Here is a 22742-nt window from a genome sequence, read left to right as displayed (position 1 = left end):
ACCAGTTCAAACTTAAATCTCAATCCCTTCTACGCCGGTCCTTATCTAGCCTTTATGCTTTAATCAGGCTTACCCTGTTGAGGCCCCCCCTGTTGAGGCTGTTTAAAAAAGGGTCCATTCTTTATCACAGGCTATTGAAGTCAGGGTTCAGACCACCGTTGAAATATTTTACAAAAGTAATTGAAGAGAAGGGAAGCCATTTTTCGTGTAGCAGCTTTTCATAAAATTTGAGTGATTTATTGAAAAAAATTGTGAATTTTAATCGACGCAACAAAAGGAAGAGCATCACTTGATTGATTTAAGAATTTATTCTTGATATCCATGAAGCGTTCTGTTATACGAAAACACACGAAAAACACCGGGCTTTTAACTGGTGGTAAAAACCCGGTGTTTTTCAGGCATTTCCGTAATAACAGATTACGTCATAAGTATATCAAGAATGAGAAATCTTTGAATCTATCATAAAGTAAATTCTCTTTCTTATAGAATATTTGTTTCTGCATGTTTTGTATCATATTTACTGTAAGGTTTAGAAATTGTTTACATAAATACCTTATTAAGCAAACTTGGATCATAAGGATGGAATTAAACGAAACGAAAAAAAAAACACTTTCGTGACATATAGAATTATCTGACAGATCTGTATGTTGGATAGAGAATAATGAGTAAAGTCTCTTTACTAGTGAAAATTTCAATAAATAAAAGCTAATTGTTTCAGTGGAAAACTTGTATCGAGCAGAGAATAAAGATCTGCGTGGCTTAAAGGAAAGTCTGCTCTCTAACACAAATCTATTCTTCAAATTTAAAGAAGACAATATGGAAGTCAAGGCTATTCATTTGTATTTCTTCTTGTCAATATTAACCTCTGGAGACGGAAATTTTCGAAAGAGAAATTTTATTATCAGACGTGACGTTAAGGACAGTTTCGTGTACGATTACGTTTATACGCAAATGCATTGCGATCGTTTCCCAGGTGCCGAGGTGTTTGATATGGAAAGATGTCGGTGTGCGGCGCAAAGTGTGACCAATTTGGTACCACCAGGAAAAACCTTGATATCAGAAAACAATAAAGAAATGGGATGCTTTGATAGTTCCATTCATATAGGTAAATTTTTGATTATAGCTGTTCCCCATTCATAACAGCTTCTACTTTTTTTCATAACTTCAACCTTTATCTAAAATCACAACCAAAATCTCAAATCTGGATGAAAAACTTCGATGCGGTACCGTTAGGGCAGATACTCTTACAGATAAAGAAAGATTTCTTTAAGCTCACTTCTAAATAACTTATTTCTCATTAAACGTTAACTCTCTGGATATGCACTTTTGAATTATCATCACTTAATTTTTATAGGATGTCCAAGGCGAGTTTTCAAGAATGACTTGGTCATTGAAGGTCAAACAAGAGTAGATATCCTATGTGGCGAAAAATGCACAGATATCAAAAACATTTATCTTTGGAATCTGGACGTGGCTATCTACAATGTGAGAGGTTCTTGGTTGAAATTTCCAGCAGCAGCCATCGATTATTTCTTGATACGAAAAACAACAACTGAACACTACATGGTGAGTCAAGTTTGAAGAAAGTAAATTTGTCCTCACAGCAACGTTGCCAAATAAGAGTGAAATTATTAGGACGCATATTTTGCGGACCAGAACTTTGTAATCAAAAAAGAATTAAAAAAAAAACTAAACACAAAAGTTGTACAGTGGTTTCTGACCATGCACTAACTTTTAATCTTTATATCATCACATAATCAATTTGGTTTAATCATCTTCCCTGCAGGATTTATCGTGCTTTACAGAGAACATGAAGAAGCTAAGCAAGGGTAATTTGGTGAAATTTCAATTCAAGCGTGGAGAGTGTTCAACTCTAAAATTCAAAGGCGAACAACCATTCCGTAAGTTTCTCTTTGAACTTTCTCAAAAGGTTTGAAACACATTATAAGCTTTTTAGTCAACAATAGTAAGCTTTTGTTTAGACTGCCCACTTTTTACCCTGCCTATGCTATTTGCGAATTAAAGTGGGCATTAAGTTAGCTGTCTAAAGTCAATGTATTGCTCTCTTTTGACGTCAATCCAATGTCTTCTTTCAAATTTTTCCAAGCAAAGATTTTAACTGCCAACTTTTTGCCCACTTTCTGCCTACTCAAACAATAAGAATTGGCAGAGCAGAAAGTCACCCGTCTAAACTAGAGCTAAGTTTTGCAATTGCACTCGGAGACGACCCGCAAGCTTTTCTTTCGAGAGCGCTATTCTCCCTCCTCGAATTGCTTTATTTACCCCTGAACCTTCTCGACAATTGCTGTGCATCAAGCAGAGAAGCATCAAGTACCATTTTTTATGTACCGAATATGAAGTTTTTTGTATGACCCGGACGCGGATTGAACCCGTGACCTTTCAAACCGTAGCCGAATGCTCTACTTTTGCACTACAGTTTGATTTTGCATAGAAATGAAGAATATTTTATTATGGCCATCTACAATTATGATAGTCAACTCGGCCATCCGTCAAAAATTGTGAGTACGCTGATACTTAGTTAGTACACTAAGTTGAGTTAGCAAGCTAATTCATAATATATTGGGTTTTGGACCCAAGTTAGTTAGCTAATTATATCTGTTTTGTACATGGTGCTAACAAACCACCGCGCAAACATAAATCCTTAAAATGTCCATGATGTTTTACATAGTTTAACTTTTTAGCTTAAAATCTCGCTGAAAAGACTCACTTCTGATATTTTCTATTGCTTGACCATGAAGCCCAATCCAATTCCTACGAGTTAGACCAAAAATGACGATTTCTGACCCTAACTGGGCGCCCTCCTACATAGCCCATGTCTGATGTATACGACATTGGCAATTAAAGGGTTAATCATTTGAAATTAACTTATCTATCAACTAATATATATCTCACAATGGTCTCACTTCCTAAGTACATTAAATTTCTCTTTTTATCTATTTTTATTTTAGTGAGTGAGGTCATTAGTATCATTTAAAAAAATCTTCTTAAGGTCATTTGAGTTCAACTGTAGATGCATTTAGATTGAAAGAGCCAAGTCTATGGCGCGCCAAATTACTTTTTATTAATAACTTTTTTTTTCGCGACAAACTCTTTTTTTCAAAGCCAACTTTCTTGATACCAATTGCCTTGCCTCGCCTACCCAAATCCAATATTTTGCTGTGTGACTGACAAGGACTGTACTGACACAACAAGCACACATGTGCTTCAGGAGTTCTTCATTTCTTTGACTGAGAAAGTAAATATGCCAGAAATAACATTAATTCGCTAGCATTTTGAAGAACTGTATTTTGCTGTTTTAAGGTATTTTTACTCGAATTTCGCTAATTTTAGTTAGAAATTGTATTTCGCGGCATTTTAATTTCGTGACATGATCTAAGGGTACTGCCAGGAGGAAGGCCTAAGATCTATGAGACAATATTTGCAAAAATTGGAGAAAATGTAGTTGTTGTAAGGGTGCAATTTTGAAACCCAGAATTTATTGTACAAATGACCTACGGCCGGTAGTTTTGAGATTCAGTGCCATCCCCTCAGAACCCCGGCCGGTTGTGACGTAATTGAATATCACAAGAAACTTAGAAAAGAAATACACCTTTCCCAAGTTTATCAATTTTTTTCGACCTCTCCAGTTTGAAACGAAAACTTGATACTTTTGAAGCTTTTGGTGATACAAAGTCATTCTGAAAATTTGAGATTAAAAGCTTTTTCCGTTCCATTTTTATGGCTGTTTTAATTCCTTTCTTTTACGGTCAAACCTCTCTTAAAAGATATTTTATCCTACCGGGCCTCGTTTCTATTCTGTTTCCATGGGTACTTTTGTTTAAGAAAAAACTTTAAAATTGAAATATCTCAAGAACCGGAAGAGCTTTTACCATAATTCTTTCTTTGTTGATTTTGTATTTCGTAGTAAAATCTTTCTAAACTAAATGCAAGTAGAACAGAGTTTTGGAATAGTGTTTTTCAAAAAGTCGAAATAAACTTGGGAAAGGTGTATTGATGATAAAAAAGCTATAGTTCAAAGGCGAATTCATTACAAGACCCTTTTTACACTTTAAAAAGTAAATGCTAAAGATAATCAAGGCAAATAAATTGGAAAGTTGCTTGTGAAAAGAAATTGCTTGTGAAAAAGAAAAGTTCGTTGCGGAAAAAAAAGTTCGTTGCGGAAAAAAAAGTTGTTTGTGAAAAAACAAGTTCGTTGCGGTAAAAAAAAGTTGCTTGTGAAACAAAGCAATTTGGCGCGCCATACAAGCAAGTCATCTACGAGCAAGCCAATAACAAGTCATCTAAAAGCAACCGAGTGATCTAAAAAGCAAGTCAACTACGAGCCAAAAGCAGAGTCATCTGAAAGCAAGTAACTCATCTAATAACAAGTCATCTACAAGAACATCATCCACAGCCCTTAATCTGCAAGCAAGACTTCTACAAGCCCGGGGGGGGCACTGGGTTCGCAGACTGACGGTATGTGCGGGTCAAAAATTGGCTTTTAAAATTGCACCCTTACAGTGCAGCAAAAATCATTGAAAATCATATCCTTAGAGTGCATTTTCCCCCAAATTTTCGATCCCTTTCGTGCAAAAAATGGTCAAAATTCTTGCCTTTTTGGTCAAAATATCTAGATTTTTCAAGAATTTTCTGAAATTTCTACCCTTACAGTGCATCTCTATTTTTTCCGACCCTTACAGTGCATTTTAAACATATTGGAAAAGGTACCCTTAGGACCCGCACATACCCGTCGGTCCTTTTGCCCAGCTGCCCCCCCCCCCCCGGGTACAAGCCACCTCATCTAAAAGCGTGATCTACAAGCAAATCTTACCAACTGGTGGTCACGTTTAGTTACGGTTGGCTTAAGTGGTTTTCTTATGGATTGAAATTTGCATTATTCATTATATTTATCATTAGAATATCAATCAATGGTTCTTTAGACAGTTATGATGAGCCGGAATATTTAGCATTGGGAAGTAAAAATGTCCGCCCATTCACCACAACCGCCCGAAATTGCATGATTGCCGTAACTGTTATTGTGTTTGTAGCTGCTTTATCGAGTGTGACGACTTTTAAATGTGGTATGGTTTACGCATGCGTGGTTGATTTCATTGTGAGTATTGCACTTGCTATTTTTATGTTAAGTCAGGATGATTTTGACAGACTCAATAAAGATGGTTTGGATTTTATCATCGTATATTTGCTCTTTGGGTTCGCTTTGGTCAAGTTTCTTACTTTGGTCGAAGTGATGACAGGCTATAAAGCATTGAAAAAGTCACATGAGGAAAGAAACGAGAAAATCGCTAGTTTTTCTAATCACGCAATGGCTGTTCCAACTCCGGCCCAACGTGCTCCTGCCGGTCGTGTCCGATCCAACAGCGCGAATCATAGCTGTTCAAACACCGCAAGGCGTTAAAGTTGTCGGTTCGACCCAGCTGGCACACAACGTTGTTTCAACGTTCATCTAACGTTATGTAGGCGTTGTGAACGTTAAATAAACGTTGAAACAACGTGCCAGCTGGTGAAGAACAGCATGCGGTCTTAGAAAATGGCCAAGGTGGTATTCTTATCGTTAAGAAAACAAACGCAGCTTCTTTGGGAACCAACAAAAATGGAGATTTTTTCTTGGTGATATAGAGAAAGTACACTTCTTTCATATCACCAAGCAAGCATTAATGGCAAACCCTACAAATCCTGACATAAGAGTTATCATGTCAATCAATTCAATTCGAGTCAACGAGATCAAAGCCAAATTACTGCTTTATATGGACGATAAGAATCATAACTATTCATGTACACGTTTTTTTCAAATGAACCATTTATTATTGAATGAGGCTTTATAGCCTGTTTTCATCGATCGCACAAGCGTGCACGCTAGCTCGAAATTCTTAAAATAGATTATGCCGCACACTCCGCGCAATCAATGTTTGATTCCCATCAGCAAAGAGGTGGACTCGAACACAATGTGTATGTTTACATTTTTTGTTTACTCAGCAGTTTTTCTCTTTCTTTATTGGTTGAAAGATTATCGATTGAGATGTGCGAGTTTAAACACAAGTAACATTAAAATTGATATTTGTACACTTTTTTTATAAGAACCATTTAGTATTGAATGAGGCTTTACTTGGACGATAAGATTCACAAGTTATTTAGAATTTATTTTAGAGTTTTAAACACAAGTAACATTAAACTTGATATTTGTACACTTTTTTATAAGAACAGGACACTGAATAGTCAGGGTTCTAGAATTCATTCAAAATCTAAGGAGGAGAGTTATATTTCCTTATAAGGAGTATGACTTAGAAGAAACACTCCTCCGTCATATTAAGAACCACGTGAGCTAGACTGAGGTTTCAGAAACTACTACGTTAAGTGGATTAAATTTTGTGATTCTTCGCGAATTTTTGGATTCTCAATACACTCTTCTCGAGATGCATAAATTTATTGTTGTCCTCGTTTTCAAACAGATTTCATTGCTATAAAATTATACATTTAAACCAATTTAAATTCCCAAAAGGCAAACATTAACTCTAAAACACAAGTACTTGAAATTCAAAATGTCTCATGAGGTGTAAACAACACAATTATCATTGTCAATATGTAATTTTATAGCAATGAAATCTGTTTGAAAACGAGGACAACAATAAATTTATGTATCTCGAGAAAAGTGTATTCGCCAAAAAAAAAGATAACGCGGAACTAATCCAAACATTTAATGTACGCTAAAAAATAAAATTATTCTTTTACTCCCCTAGAAAATTGTCAACAACTAATGATTACCGTAGGAGGGGCGGTTTTTTTTAAACAAGTGGTTTTAAAGATTTTATTTTTACATGTTCCCGTTTCAAATCAGGACGGTTTCTCCCTATTGTTTCATTGTGCTGAATAAACAAAGAACATTTTTCTTTTTCTTTTTTTCTGACCAATCTTGCTCTACATCCGTGCTGAGTCAATGTCAAAAAGCTTTTAAATTAAAATTGATGAGTAAGCAAACGTTATCACACTTATTTGAAAACAAAACCTTTATAGGAGATTCGAATAGTGAAAAACTTAAGGCTTGGGGTCACGAGAAGTTTTTTGAGCGTTGGTGCAATTCTTGATATTCATGATGTAATCTTTTCGTTGATTGACACTCCGAATCAAAACATTTGGCCGCCATATTGGAGGCAAAACAAATGCGTTCGCCAATGTTTTCCAAGCAAGGACCCCCGGAAAAAATAAAAATAGATTAATACAGAATTCCAAATACTCCAAATCAAAGAAAAAACTCTTTCATTGATTTAATTTATAAGTAATGACACGAACATAGAATACAAACACTAAAAGGTTCCAGCCCTCCCGCAAAAAACCGCTAGATTATACCGCCAGGAGAGAGGAACCTTATAAAAAGGAAAACGAGAAAGAAAAAAAAACAATAGAAAACTTAGGCAAAATTAAACAAAAAACAAACTAAATGAGCATTGTGAACAATCAAAACAACGGACCCTCGAATCGACCGGTATCTTGGATAAATTTTACGGTTATACTTATTATATCATGATTTAGGTTGTTACTAAAATTCGAATCCCCAAAGAGAAGTATTCTGGAAAGTATTCTTGGGTTTAATGGTAGCAAGCATACGTCAAGTTGAAGAAGGCTGTCAAACATTACATGTCTATCATCGGAGAAATCAGAGCAATGCATCAGAAAATGCTGTGTAGTTTCGATAGAGTTATTTCGACAGTTGCAAAAAGGATCAACTGTGTCTGCAAAATTGTGTTTGAATTTATGTTCCCGAAGATGACTGAAGTCGACCCTTAAACGGTTAAGTAGAACCACACCTCTATTGTTATCAAGTCTGAAAACCGAATTGGCATTGGGTTTTAAGAATCTGAGTATCGCGGTTTTGAAAAGAGAGATTGAAGGAAGATTTCGTATGTTCTCGTCCAGGTTATTCCACTCACTGATACAAAAAGGAAAAAAGGAAGCACGATATCGTTCGGTTCGACAAAAGGGTGGCACAAAAGGAGGTCTAATCCTACGTCTTCCACCAGCATCCTCATCTTCATCTTCATCAACCTCCTCCCCCCTCTGGGGAGGAAGGATATTAGAAAGATAAGTTGGCGCAAAGCCATTAATTATCTTATAGAAGAGAATAAGTCTGCGGCTAAGTCGCCTGTCCGCTAGACCATCAAGACCTAGCTCAAGATAAATTTTTTCTCTAGATATTCCTCTGAAACATCCTGTTATCACAAGACAGGCATTGTATTGAATTGATTCGATTTTTTCAGAGAAAGTGGAATTACCTGGACGATCGTATACTATATTTCCATAATCAAGATGTGGTCTTACATGGGCTTTGTAAATAGTGAGAAGTGAGTCCCGTGGGAGGAATTCGCGAAGCCGGTTGATGAGACCAATACCTCGATTGGCTTTTTTAATTTTTTCATCAAGATGACGATCAAAGGCTAACTTTTGATCAAGTATGAGACCAAGATGTTTATGATGATTTTGAACTGCAATGGGTAAATTGTTGAATGTAATTACTGGAGGATCTAGGTTTACCCTCCTTGTAAAGTAGACTTCAACGGCCTGTTTAGAAGGATCAGGGTTGAAGGACATCTTCCATTGATGAGCCCACTCATTTATCTTCTGCAAGTCACTGTTCAGTTCTTGAGAACAGCGAATCTGATCAAGAATCAAGGAAAACAAAAGAAGAGTCATCAGCAAATATTTTTATCAAGGAAATTATATCTTCGGGGAGATCGTTAATATATACCAGGAAAAAGAGGGGTCCCAGAATTGAACCCTGAGGAACACCTGCTGAAATCGGGGTCCATTCAGAGGATTGACCATCAAGAACTACCCTCTGTGACCTTCCAAATAGAAAATTTTGGATCAAAAGAAGGAGAGAGCCAGAAACCCCATATGACTTAAGCTTGAAAAGAAGGCCTTCGTGCCAAACTCGGTCAAAGGCCTTGGAAATGTCTAAAAAGACACCTCGGGTGTCTAAGGGTGGGTTTACATCAAAATTTTTGAGGATATTATGCGTTATGGATAACAGCTGAGATACACAAGAGTCTCCTTTACGAAAACCTGACTGGGAATTTGTGAAAAGTTGATTTTCTTCGAAATAGCTGTAGACGGAGTCAAAGATGCATTTTTCATAAATTTTACCAAGAATAGGCAAAAGAGACACTGGTCTATAATTTTTAACTACGCTCCTGTCCCCCTTGTTTTTGTATACTGGGACAACGTTTGCTTTCTTCCATTTATCAGGAAAAATACAAGACTCAAGAGAAAATTGATAGATCTTCATAAGAGGCTTAACCAAGGATTCATCGCAAATTTTTATCATCTGGATGGATATGTCATCCCAACCATGAGCTTTGTTTATATCGAGCGCACGGATCAAAGCTAATATTTTAGATTCATCTAGAGGAATATTGTCTAATCTATGGTTAGTTTTAAAGTTTTCTTGTGGTAGCACACTATCAGTGTTTATCAAGGAACACTGATTGGCAAAAAATGTATTAAATATATTTGCTTTCTTCGGGACATCAGCAACAAGATTGTTGCTGGTATCTCGAATAGGTGGAATTCTTGGTTTCTTCCTCTTATGAAGGAAATTGATTTAGAATAGACCAATATTTCTTTGATCCTATGTTAGGATCATTAAGGTTTGTAGCTAGACGGGAATAATAATTTTTCTTTGCATCCCTGACAACCCTTCTACATCTAGATTGACTTTGGGAAAGGAGTTCAAGATCTTGACGTCTCCTCCCATTTTTGACGTAACGTTCGTAGATTTTAGATTTATCAAGAAGAACTCTCTTTACCGCAGCCGTCATCCACGCCGCATCTTTGTTCCTGACTGATATAATTTTGTTTGGCACAAAGTTCGAAAGGATGTTTGTTATAGTATCAGAGAGAAGGGAAACCTGCTGATCAACATCAAGCTCCTCAAAACTCACATCCCAGTCAACCAGGTCCACTGCCCTTCGAATAAGACCCGAGTTTACTCTAGAAAAATCCCATATTTTGCGCTCGTAAGTAGGTGCCAGGGGGATCTTGAAATTGATCTTACAGAAGATTATTTGATGGTGGCATTTAGGGTGCAAGGAGGGGAGTATGCCAGAATCCATGACCAAATGATCTGCTGATGAAAAGATTAGGTCGATGCAAGAAGATGAGTTATCAGTTAAATGAGTGGGACCATCAATGATTTGTTTCAGGCCATGTTGGGTTGCTAGATCTTGAATATCCCTGCCTGCAGCATCAGTGACGTCACCATCCCACCAGTCAGAATTCTTAACATTGAAATCCCCAAGAAAAATCGAAGCAGAAGGAGAGCAGTTATTAATGTTTATTATGGTTGTCTCCCATTTATGAGTGAAAACCTCAAACTCGTCAGAATTCTGACTTGGAGAACGGTAACATACACAAAGGAAAAACCGGTCTACACCGGTTTTCATCTCGAAAACTAGGCATTCGTCTAAATTAGTAAAGTTAGGTTTTGGCTGGAGACCTAAGTGGTCTCGATAGTAAACACAAACTCCACCTCTCTTAGAATCAGAGGGGTGGTCGCATCTTTCGATCGTATAGTGTTCAATAGCTAACCTCGGATCGTCATCACTTATTTCAGAATTTAAAAAGGTTTCTCCTAAACACACGATATCAAACTTATGAATACTGAGAAATGCAGAAAGTTGTTTTATTTTGATAAATTTATCAACCCAAACACTATTCAGATTCCAATGACAAACATTCAGTGTGGTTTTCTTCCCCGGCCCAGGGTTTACTTCAATATCTCCAGATAAAAAAAGGCAGAAAAATTATAAAAGATGCAAGATTTAGTAGGCTACAGAATTTTGGAGAAGAACCTAGGTTGCCACGGAACTTCAAACTTAAAGTATCGAAAAATCCGATGCATGCTCTGTGCTGACTTACCCCCATGACAAACAACCATGTTCAACACCCATCAAACAACCTGACATGATATTCCTCGCAATGCTCTTGGTGCAAAAAATGAAATCAAAAAATGTAACGACACAAAAATAAATTAATGAAAAAACTGTAATAAAACAGCAAACGCTATTAATAAGAAATTTCAATACACTCGTCATGAGTATAATGACACTAAGGATTCTGAATAGAAGCATTCAGAAGTCGTTATTGATAATCATCTAGTAGTGGGTTTGAGACAAAAGACAGATTATCAAATTTATCTCAATCTGAACTGCACAAAAACTAAGTTTCTGTGTGAAGTTTTGTATATTAATAAGGAAAAGCAAAATTCGGAAAAGCATCTCTAAGGTCGTCTTCGTGAAAGATGTCAGTGTACGTGTTTGCGTTGAGTTTTTTTATCCTGACCATACCATTTTTTGTAACCACATTCGCGATCAGTCCCTGTTTTTTTAACATGCCACAACGACCACGTAATGCTTTATTACGTGGGCACAATGACTCGTTGATGAAAATATTATCTTGCAAGTTCTTTTTGGCTTGAAGAATTTTCGCAACCATTTTCCTGTTAGAAAATTTTACAATGACATCTTTTTTCCTGCCATACCTGTGACAGGCTTGAATATCTCTTTTTCATTGATTTAATTCTATTACCTTATCGAGGAAAAAAATGTCGGGGGAAAGTTACGAAAATTTGAGGGGGTGACGTAATTTTCCCCCGACGAATTTTTTCCCCGATATTTTATCACCCGACCAAAACTTTTACCCGATTTTTTTATCCCCGACCAAAAATTTTACCCGATTTTTTAAACCCCAACCAAAAATAAAATCACCTTGTACACCTAGTGCTTTAAACGTCGAATTATAAGATTTTTCTTCGAGCTAGTGAAGGAAACCATTTCATTTGGACAATTTAGTTGGGTGAAAGTGACGAAAATGCCTCTAGGTGACGAAATTTTCCCCCGACGAAAAAAAAAGCCGACTAAATAAAACTCTGATATTTTTTTCCCCGATAAGGTATATTACGTCACAAGATATTAAGCTTTCTTTTTCGTAAACCCCCGGTTTTAATACAAAATAGGTTAGCGGGCGAAATTTTTTGCCACCAATAATGGCGGCAAAATTGTTACGTCACATCTATTGTTTGGCGCAAAGATTACATCATGAATATTATGAATAAGTGCACAAATGTTAAGCTTTTTTTCACATGTACGTACAATTTTACTTAAGACCTTGAAGAGTGGGGAATTTCCCTAAGCTTATGTAGTGTTTTATGTTGTATAGACTTAAACATTAATCTGACTGTTTACAATTATCGGCTAATCAAGAATCAAGAGAAACATGTCAAGCAAACCATTTTATAAGAATTGTTGTATAGGATTTTCCCATCTTTGCTGAAGAGTTCAGCTTATCAAAAATATTCAATTGGAGTTGAGAATATAAAAATAGTGCAAACTTTTACGTACGTGATTCAAAGGAGATCTTGACTTTGGCGTCCATGCCTTTTTAAAGGACTTTTTTTTTTTACTTGTCATTCGCATTGTCATTAGTCTATTTTATTTCAAATTTATATTTTTAGCAAAAATTGTTGTCAATATTGTCAAAGAAATGAATAGATTATTTCAAAAGAAACCAACAAACTGCGTTTCAACTACAATGAAACCAGTAGCAACAACAACGACCACAACCGGCCGTCCGTCAACAGCAACGACCACTTCTACAACAGCAACGACTATTTCTACAACGACAACGACCATAACCCAAAAACCTCCCACTACGCAACAGTCATTCAGAATAACAGCAAATACTCTGACAACACCCAATTCAAATTCACCGAAACCGACAATAAAGCCAACCACCAAGCCAGGGGAACTAACAACGACTCCGATTTTCTCAACAACACCTTTGATGGTATCAAAAGGTGAAGAAAAGCTTTCAGTGGAGTTTATGTATATTGTAATCGCTTTTGGAGTGGCGTTTGTCTTCATCCTAGTCATCGTTGTTGCATTCAAAATAAGGTATGCAATTATTTCATCTGCTATTCATACTTTAGATAGATCCCAGCTGGCACACAACGTTGTTTCAACGTTTATCTAACGTTATATAGACGTTGCAAACGTTAGATAATCGTTGAAACAACGCTATGTGACAGGTGGCATAAGACTATTCTGTTCGTCTGCTTACAAGCCCTTTACTTTCGATATGGAAGTTTTGCTCACAAAAAATTTCCTGCTAGAAAAGCCAAGCCGTATTGGGAAAAAGTTTGAAACAAATTTTTAGATCATCTATCTACGCACCCCATACTTCCCTGGAAAATATTCCTTTTGTTTTTGCTTTAGCCAATCACTGCGCTCAAAAATTTATTTAAAATCCACTCCAAATTTAGATGAAACAAGTGATACTTTTATGGACCTACCTGGTTATGCATTTAACACATATATAATTGATATCTATGTGAGCATGACCATTAAACAATCATTCAGAACACAAATAGTGACGATCTATTAAAATTAGTCGTTTGTTTCTTATAAAAAAAACGTTTAGAAACCAAAATTTCATACTCTTGAAATATTCTTTCGTATTCAAGACTTCGCAAGCAAAAAAACATCTCTCTCATCAAAATATTTAGTACAATTTGGCAAAGAACATTGATGTATGCTTATTAATAGTGCTTCTTATAGATAAAGATGCGTTTTTTGAGCTAAAAAATTCTTTTTTTACAAAAATCTGTTTGAGCCATCTTTTACCTACTTTCATGCAAAAAAAATCTGAAAAAAAACAATGATCCAATTTTTCACAAAGTCCAAAAAACCCGTTTTTTAGCCGTTTTTTGGCCCAAATTTACCCAAAAAATTATTTTTTCGAAAATCAGGCTCCGTCACATTTGAGGGTTTATAATTACACATCTTTGTGCAAAAAAGCTGGTAACTAACGAACGAACGAACGAACGGAATTTATAGGACCTCCACCGAGGTAGGTCCAAAAAATCGAAACGGTCGGCCAACCTGGGCAGATCCTCTTGGCGGATCCTTGGTCTATACAGTGCGTCCCTAAAAAAGCGGCTAAAACTCATTATTTATGTGAAAATTTATGACTTAACTAGCGGACCCAGACCGTCTTCACAGACGGTTCGTCACTAATTCATTAGCTACATCGAAGAGAGCACGTGAAACTATACCTAAAAATAAAGTTTAGAAGATGACCTTGCAGTGCTAATTCCAAACCACAAATGCATTTCTTCCATTAAGCTTCAAAATTAAACAAACTTCCTTAGCCTTTGTGGGTAGCCATCGTGTGTGGACATTTGAGTGTGACTTTGAAAGACTTTGGAAATCGTTTCAAAATAATCTTCCATAATCTGTGGAATAGAGGCATTTCTAGGTTAAAATCGATAGCGAAAACCAAAACGCTGCAGAAAAGGCTTTGGACACGTAATATAGATATTTCAATCTCCAAAACCTATTCAAGCAACTTGGAAATTGAATATCCTTTGGTATTATCCGACACGCGTAAATAGCGACATTTGATTGGCTTCTTTGCTGTCCAATATTTTCGATATATATACCTTCCATCGAGGCTACATATTTCAAAAATTGACGTCACACAACGAGTTCAATGACAATTGAGAATCCTCTTTTGGACGTTACGTCACAAAATAAAAATAAGACTTTTGAATAAAAAACTACCAAGAAACCATATTTACGAGCTTATAAATTGGAATTATGTTTGAAAACGAGAAATATTTTAGCGATGAACAGATAATAAACCATTTATTTGGACGCAGTCTCATCCAATATGAAAAATATTGGGCTACGAGTTCTTGCACGCCCAATATTTTTGCATATTGGATTCGACTTTGTCCAATAACTGCTTAATGTAACAGAGAATTTTTATCTTATTTCAATTATTCTAAGCCCAGTTTAAATAATGAGGATTTTACTTTGTAAAAAAAATGTCCACCTTTTTTAGGGCACACTGTAGACTGAAAACTTGCTAAGCAAGGAGTAAAGTTATATGGTACTCCATATAGAAATTCCCAACAAAAAACTTAACCTCTGAAGGTTGGTAAAATTTTGCAATATTTTAGATGGTTTTGATTACAGCGAGAAGCCTGGATCCCTCGTTCGGGGTAGAATTGTAATTTTTTTACAATTTTGATGCGGCTCATCAAAGACGGACTATTTATTCCTCTCCGATGGGAAATTGTCCCAATCCCTTAAAAAAACGGACTTGTTTCGTGCAAAGCTCAAGTGCTTAAAGATCCTTTCTTGGGATGTTGGTTTTCTCAACTCCTTTTTGTCATAGATTCTTGTAAGAAGTATCTCGATTTTTTTCTTCTAATGGGACATAAGCGAAGATTTAACTTTCCATTTCCCTATGACCTAGATTAGAGGTAGAAACCAATCAAGTAGTCAGACGGCTGAGAAGTAAGGGTGAGTCGGTAGATATAAGTTTGGCAAGAAATTATGGCTAATCCTCGAATAGTAAGTTTTGGGGGAAATTTGTCCCGGTAAATACAATATTAGTATAAGTAAGTGAGGATCGCCTACAACCATAACTGCAGGGCGAGAGGGAGGTAAAGATATTTCATCCCGTCAGCTCTCAGTTAGAGCGTCGACTTGAACAGGGAGATGCGATGGCCATTATGAACATGACGTCACACGGCTATTAGCAAAGTAGATTCAGTTGGCGGAGCGCGGCCACCCATCCATTCGAATACTGTATGTAGTGCTTATCAAATAAAAGTTAAACCGCGATTTAACCTGTGTTCAATCCAAAGAGACGAGACGTCATTTATCGAAGTTTTTGTTGATTTTTCCATTCATCTATTAATTCTTTGGTGCTCAGTACTATGTAGATTGAATACCAATATTCTCAAGAGTTTTGCGCGGTATTTGGCGAGCTTATACGATGCGGTGTTGATATTTGATATGATTGGTCGGATAGTGAGTTTTTCTTTAACTTCGTTTGCTTTCAACTGATGTATTTTGACAGTATCAGTTCGAATATGTTTCTTATCCTTGTATTCCTAGCTGGCACACAACGTTATTTTAACGTTCAAATAACGTTATTTGGACGTTATGAACGTCACATGGACGTTGTTTTGACGTTGTGTGTCGGCTTGGTTGTCGTGTGTTGTGTTTCAAAGATTCAAATACCGAAGAGCTTTTTAGGAAAGTTACCGTCAGCGGTGGCATTTTGAATACCGAATACCGAATTAGCAGCACATTAATTCACCGAAAATACCGGACAGAAAAAAAATAGATACCGCTATACCGGACATCTTGAACCTTGCTTCGATTATGACCTGGCGTGACTGATTTTCTCTTTGCATACATTTCTTGGAGGGAAGGTTTTTACAAAAAGTTTACTGTACAAACATTCTAGCTGTTAACAATTTTACTAATTAGTTTACGAAGTAAAAAATACGTAAAATAAACAAAAGCTTCTGTAAACAAGCAAATTCTATTTAAGGTAAAGATCTAGGCTGGGTACGAGAGTTACTTATTGTTTTCAAAACACGAGGCTGATGAGAAGGATGGTAGTATTACTATTACAACTTTTTGCATAGATTACCATTTCTCGAAGCGGAATCGGATTGCAAAGACTTGTTATCAGTTGTCTGGTGTGTTTTAATTTAATTCGTTTTCAAGTAGTGATTGCAGTCATAATCATGGGGTCCACTGTTAATCAACAACAATGCGTTACATTGAACATCATTAAAGGCAAAAATACTTTTTGTTATACGGAAATATGGGAACCTTTCTCGTACGGTGGCACGTTGGGTCTTACCATTCCATTATGTGCCATTGCTTTCTTGGTAGTCGCCTTTGGATTTTTTTGCACTGGAATCTTAAATGAACTTTCAAATTTGCGAGATGAATATCTCACACATTTTGACAAAGAGGGAGCGAGTTGTTTTGAGAAATTATGTGCAAAACTTAGTAAAAAATCCAAATCTTTCTTCCTGATTTTCGGTGAACTCCAAGGTTGGAAGTATATCTACGCTGTTATTGATATTTTGTTGGATTTAATAGTTTTTTACAAACTGCAACAAGGATATTACTTTAATAAAGCAATATATCGAAATGACACAGTAATTTGGTTTTTATTTGCTTTCGCATTATTGGGGTTCGTTTCAAAAATGGAAGGATTTAGTTGTATTTTAAAAAAGAAATTGCCACCGCAAAACAAGGGATTAACTGACTGGAGAGTATTTTTTGTGCTCTCGCAATTCCTCTTTGACGACGGTCCCGAATTAATTTTGCAGTTTTTCTATATTGAAAATTACGAAGTTCGCTACACGGCCCAATGGATTCTGGCTAAAGATATTGCCTACATGATAGTGGCTGTTTTGAAATCCGTCTACCATTTCACGAAGGCCGTCAAAGCGGTGAAAAAATGTTGTCAAAGCCCAAGAGGGTTTCTCGATTTTCTCTTGTATATTTCGGTTTGGCTTTTCACGATAGTGTCGGTTTTAAGAGTCGTGGCGCATTTTGTTCAACATCAAACCAACGAATTGACGCAATGGTGCTACCAAGAAAAAGAAGGCCGAATCTATCAAACGCCATTTGACTTTGAATGTATGAGTCTGTTCGATTGGGCTCTGTTGGTATTTTCCACTTTACCAGCGTTTTGCTTTGTGGTTGGGTTTTTTCTTTTTATCATCATTCGTTGCGCTGAGGGCTCCGTGGTTGAACCACAAGTCGAGCCACTGATCAATGAGGCACCGTAAAACCATCATTTTAACGAAAGTACAATTTCCCTATAAAAAAGGTATCTTATCGCAAATTAGGTTTTCTTAAAGAACATTTTTTTCTTAATTTTTATAAATGTATTTGTTAGATTTTAGGAACTTTCCTGGGGGGGGGGGGGGCAATTTTCCAGGGCTGGTAAGTTTTTGGTCACAATTTTCCTGTCACCATTTACTATTAGGCAGCCGAGGAGGCGATCTTTTTTTTGGGTGGGGGAGGGGCGTGTGTTCAAAATCTCGATGTGTTTTCAAATTAGGAGACAAGAGGTATAACCAAGAAATCTGATGTGTTTTTGTCCCATAAGTAACCCCAAAAATATTCAGAACACCAAAAGGAGACAGAGTATAGTCGAGAAAAACCCAGCCCTGGAAAGCGATTAATTTTATGGCAAGTTTCATCATTTCTTTTATTTTGTATAATTATAGCTATACTAATAATAGTTTTATTCTAGAAATTCTTCCAAAAGGTTTGAAAAAGAAAAAGTAAACGTTTGTAGTATACACATAACGAAGCGAGATACCCTGCAAAATTTATGAGGAGGTGCAGACTATTATAACATATTCATTAATTTTTGATAAAAGAAAGACAATAATTACAGTGACGTAAAAACCGCTCTCATCAATAAATTTTGCAGGGTATCTCGCTACGCCGTTGGTACCCCCTGGTTTAAAGGTTAAAAGAAACCTTAACACGTATAATCGGACAGAAAAATAAACACTCAATTCTTGCAAACAAAGTACTTGAAAAAAGTCTCTGGCAGTCTCGGGTGTTTCTAAGCAACGCAAAAATAACCTCCAAAGCTATAAGAGCATCGTTTGTGGGCCTTTCATAACAGTATCACTAGCATTATACTATGTTCGTACGTTTTCGGACTTCTTTTTACATAAAAGCCTATTATGTGAGCTTGACCTTTGTTATCTTTTAAAGTAGACTCTCGCTTATTTGAACTTCTATTATTCGAATACCTCTATAGTTCGAACTAATCCCGAGTCCCCGTCAAGGAGGGATAATTTCTATAATTCGAATCCTTCAGTAATTCGAACAATTAAGAAGAAACACTCTTAATTTTAATCTAAATAAGTTTGCGTTTATCGACCCAGTGATATTCATATTGGAAGTTTATCGTGGCTTGGATCACGAGATTTACGTATGGCTACGTTTCGAGAGATTCTTTTCCCATCATCGGGCAAAGAGGAGGATGTTTTCCCCACTATTACCCCACTCTTAATTTTAACCATTTTTATCTAGCATGCTAGACTTACTAATTCAGACATAGCAGAACATAAGCATAAATAATAGCATTGACTATAATGTACAAATTGATATTATCCCGTAACAGTTATCATGTAACACACGTATTACTGTATTATACGGATAATAAACAAATCCAGTTGAACGTGTATTAGGCGATATGAAACAGCTCAACATTTTTTTCTCAAAGGAAATTTCGAGATCATTGCACTGACCTTGTATTTAAAGGCTCTGACTATAGTGACTTTTCCACACCTTTTATATACAAAATGTAAATTTTGGCAATAGGGCATTACACAAACTATATAAGAAAATTTTAAGAATAAGTTAAGAACATTTTAAAGATTTATGGACTCAAAAACACGCGATTTCTTAGGAAAATGGGTCACAAATGGCGAAAATAAGAACTTGTTATGAACATTTTAAGGCTTAACACTCAAAAAGTTAAGAACATCCCAAGGCTTCAAAAATTTTGGATGTTCTTATAAAAAGAAACGTGTAGTCTAAATCGCACACCTCAATAGATATACTTCCTATAAGAAACTGTTTACGCTAGAGGATGAACAGAAGCTTATATGGAGCTCAACTTATAATCTAAAGATTTCAAAATGTTACCACTTGTAAATATTATTCCATGAAACACTTCTTTTGACATAATATGTAGAGAACAAAAACTCATCTTGAAATTAAATATACCGTGTTCTTCATTTCCCAGATAAAAAAGACTATCTTTCTCATTTAAAACTTGTCGTGCGTTGGTTTGTTTTGGTTATAGAGAGATTCTGTGTCTCGCTACAAGTTTTTTTTATTAGAGCCCAATTTATAAGAACATTGAGGCTGAAATTCGTAGAAAAATTAAGAACAATGTAAGAACATGCCCAGCCTCAGTATTGTCGATAACGCATTTAAGAACATTTTAGGCTGAAAATTTATCAAAAAATAAGCACATCCAGGGGCTCAGCCAAATTTTAGGTGTTCTAATAAAAAAAACGTGTAGTGTCATTCTTCTGGTACAAAGTCATTGAAAAATAGGTGCGTGGGAGTGCTTTCTTTGCAAAAGAAAAGAGGCCAATATATTGGATTGGAAAAAGTAATGCCAATTGAATTTAAGCAGTTAGCACATTAAAGATAGAACTTCACACTAGATAAAACAAGAGACTTGTAGGGAAATGTCTCGAACACTATCCGTTTCAAACCGTTTTTCGCGGTTCTTTTCCTGCAAAGAAGAGTTTGGTAAAGGCTAGGTAAATGCCACTAGCGTTGTTAACCACTCAGCCATTCGCAATTATTACCAGCATTCAGCCAGACTGCATTGCGTAACTGTGTACCCTACCTCGCCAAAAGCTAACCCTCAACTTTTCGTAAATGGTATGAACCAGTTTTTAGTCCCTTGAGCGACCGTAGTACAATGGTATAGCGTTCGGCTACGGTGCGCAAGGTTCAATCTTCGGTCATGCTATATACCAAAAGGCTTCGTAACTTTTACACAAATGGTGCGTGATGCTTGATCAAATGTCACACCAACCCTTCTTTCGGATAGAAAGCTATCGAAAGAGGAACTTTCGGGTCGCATCCGACTGAAAAGTCGTAGACTTGTTTAGTCTCAGATATGGAATAATTTTAAGTTTAACTTCAAGCAAGTCATTACTTATGAGGGTTTAACAAAGAAAAATTCCTTTTTTGTTTATTTAGGACACGCGTACAAAACACTCGTCAAACTAAAGCCAAAATACAAAAACTATCTCATGAAGACAACAGTAAAACAACAACGGAAGACGATAAGAAGGACAAGAAAATCACTTTGGGGAGATCAGCTGAATACTACTTGAAGGCTATCGACTATAACGCTGATAACTCACAATCGAATCCAGCAAAAATAAATCCACCGGTAAATCAAGACAACTTACTAAACTGGAATGATAATATGATTTACGCTAGCTCTAACCAAAATCTTCCAAAGGATGTGACAGCAAATAAAGGATCTTCTGGAGATTTCGGCTACCAGCATACATCTAATCACGAGAGAACCAGAACCTTTGATGATTCAACATACGAATACGCTTCTGTTCACTTGATGAAAAATACACCAGTGACTTCAGTTCGAAAATACGTTAAACCCGAGAATGCTACACCGATACTGCACAAGAAAAACGAACCTTACACCCCTTTAGCAGTATTCCAAGTAGGTCAATATCAAACACATCAAGGAGATGCTGGAGATTACATCAATGATGCACAATATCTGGATTTGCCTGAACTGAATGATTATAAACTGAATTATAAGAAACCGAATATTAAAAATCCATCTTATACGAACCTAAGAAAGATAAAGAAATGATAGAGAGGTGGTACAGTGATTGCTGAACAGATGGATTGGCCTCTTCCAGAAATTGAATATTGGGGGTGGATATAACATTTATTTGGAAAATTACCTCCAAGACATTGTGACTTTTGATCCCCCGGACAAGCATCAGTTGACCCCCCGAACATTCATAATCACCCCTAATCAGAGCAATTTTGCCCTCCAAACAAGGCGAATTTTGTAGACTTTTCACTACCCTCGGACAATATTTCTTAAATATACTCCACCCACCCACCCCCCATGTACGAACATTTTCTGGAAGAGTCCATTCTGTTAAAGTCATTCTCAAAAGAATGCGGGTGAAGGAAAAAAGCTCTCATGCGGGCGGCCGAAATTTTTTTTTTGCTATTTTTGATAACCATTGAAATATAACTTTTTAAAGATAACTTTTATGTACAAACAGTATGATGTAAGCCCTGAATACTAATGTATCAACTACTAACGAAGTCTGCAGCCGAGTCAGAAAATTATTTTTTTTCACCCGGCCGGTTTCCAGAAACACTATATTTATTTAATACAATTTTTTTTTTAAATATTCCTAAGATTGTAGAATTTTAAGTTTTAACCAATTCTAGTGGTATAGAATTGCTAACAAATCGAATCAAGTACAAAAGAGAAGAGTTTTGCTAGGAAACCTTTTTTTTTATAAGAACATCCAAAATTTTTGAAGCCTTGAGATTTTCTTCATTTTTTGAGTTTTAAGCCTAAAAATACAAGTTATTATTTCAACCATTTTGAGGATGTTTTCAACCATTTTCAAAAGAAATCCAGTGTTTTAGAGTCAGCAAAGCCTTTTGTTAAAATGTTCTTAACTTATTCTTAATATTTTGGCCATCGAAGCCTTATGTTCTTATTTTGTTCTTATAAAAAAAACGTGTACCTGGTTATTTCCAAAAATAATCGTCTAATTTCAAAGAAAATCGTCTAATCGTTTCAGTGAAAACATTCCTCTGATTGTGGAATTTTGAAGAATACTTTTTTTTTTTTTTTTTGGGAGGGGGGGGGGGTATTTGGGCTTTTCCATTTAATATCCATGCAGGGGGTGGACAAACCTTTTCAAGCCAAAAAGAATTCTTGAAAATATGCGGATACCCCCCCCCCCCGAAAATGGCCAAAATTGCAAAATAATTAATACTTTAATAACTTCTTAACTAAGCTCAGAAAATCATTCTTTCTTGGAAAGTGTTAGGCGCACGCGTCCCTAATGACTGCAAAAAGTCATCTCTTTTTAATCGCATACGTCATTTTATTTAAACGCACAAAACAATTAAAAATATTTATTCACTTCTTTGTATCATTTATATCATTTATACCTTAGGGATTTTTTCTAGCATTTCAAATTACATTCAGATTTTTTCGTATCAGTTCAATTTTTCATAATCAATTAAGTGTCTGTTGAGGCATCATATGAGGAAAAATGTGAACTCAAG

At 36.1% G+C, this 22742-nt stretch overlaps 2 protein-coding genes across 2 annotated transcripts in view; one reads left to right on the top strand and one right to left on the bottom strand.

Moving 5' to 3' along the window:
- LOC136815441 (cation channel sperm-associated auxiliary subunit gamma-like) overlaps window positions 1-22742 on the bottom strand; it is a 170922-nt gene that overhangs the window by 55236 nt on the left and 92944 nt on the right. The gene's annotated exons all lie outside the window — the stretch shown is intronic.
- On the top strand, window positions 683-21932 carry LOC136815438 (uncharacterized). The gene is made up of 5 exons (XM_067071890.1): window positions 683-1105; window positions 1355-1566; window positions 1787-1901; window positions 12524-12962; window positions 20643-21932. The coding sequence occupies exons 1-5, from the start codon at window positions 817-819 to the stop codon at window positions 21286-21288; spliced, it is 1701 nt and encodes a 566-aa protein (XP_066927991.1). The 5' UTR covers window positions 683-816; the 3' UTR covers window positions 21289-21932.

This window comes from Clytia hemisphaerica, unplaced genomic scaffold, assembly GCF_902728285.1.
Source record: "Clytia hemisphaerica strain Z4C2 unplaced genomic scaffold, Clytia hemisphaerica genome assembly, whole genome shotgun sequence".
NCBI classification, from domain to species: Eukaryota; Metazoa; Cnidaria; class Hydrozoa; order Leptothecata; family Clytiidae; genus Clytia; species Clytia hemisphaerica.
Note: the sequence above shows the minus strand (reverse complement) of the source record. Positions and strands in the feature narration are given on the sequence as shown.

What these genes read in the sequence shown, in the direction of transcription:
- LOC136815438 (XM_067071890.1), top strand. Translation starts at nt 817, where the DNA reads ATGGAAGTCAAGGCTATTCATTTGTATTTCTTCTTGTCAATATTAACC. An exon ending in TGATAGTTCCATTCATATAG is followed by an intron (nt 1,106 to 1,354) that starts GTAAATTTTTGA and finishes TAATTTTTATAG; the next exon opens with GATGTCCAAGGCGAGTTTTC. An exon ending in CAAAGGCGAACAACCATTCC is followed by an intron (nt 1,902 to 12,523) that starts GTAAGTTTCTCT and finishes TTATATTTTTAG; the next exon opens with CAAAAATTGTTGTCAATATT.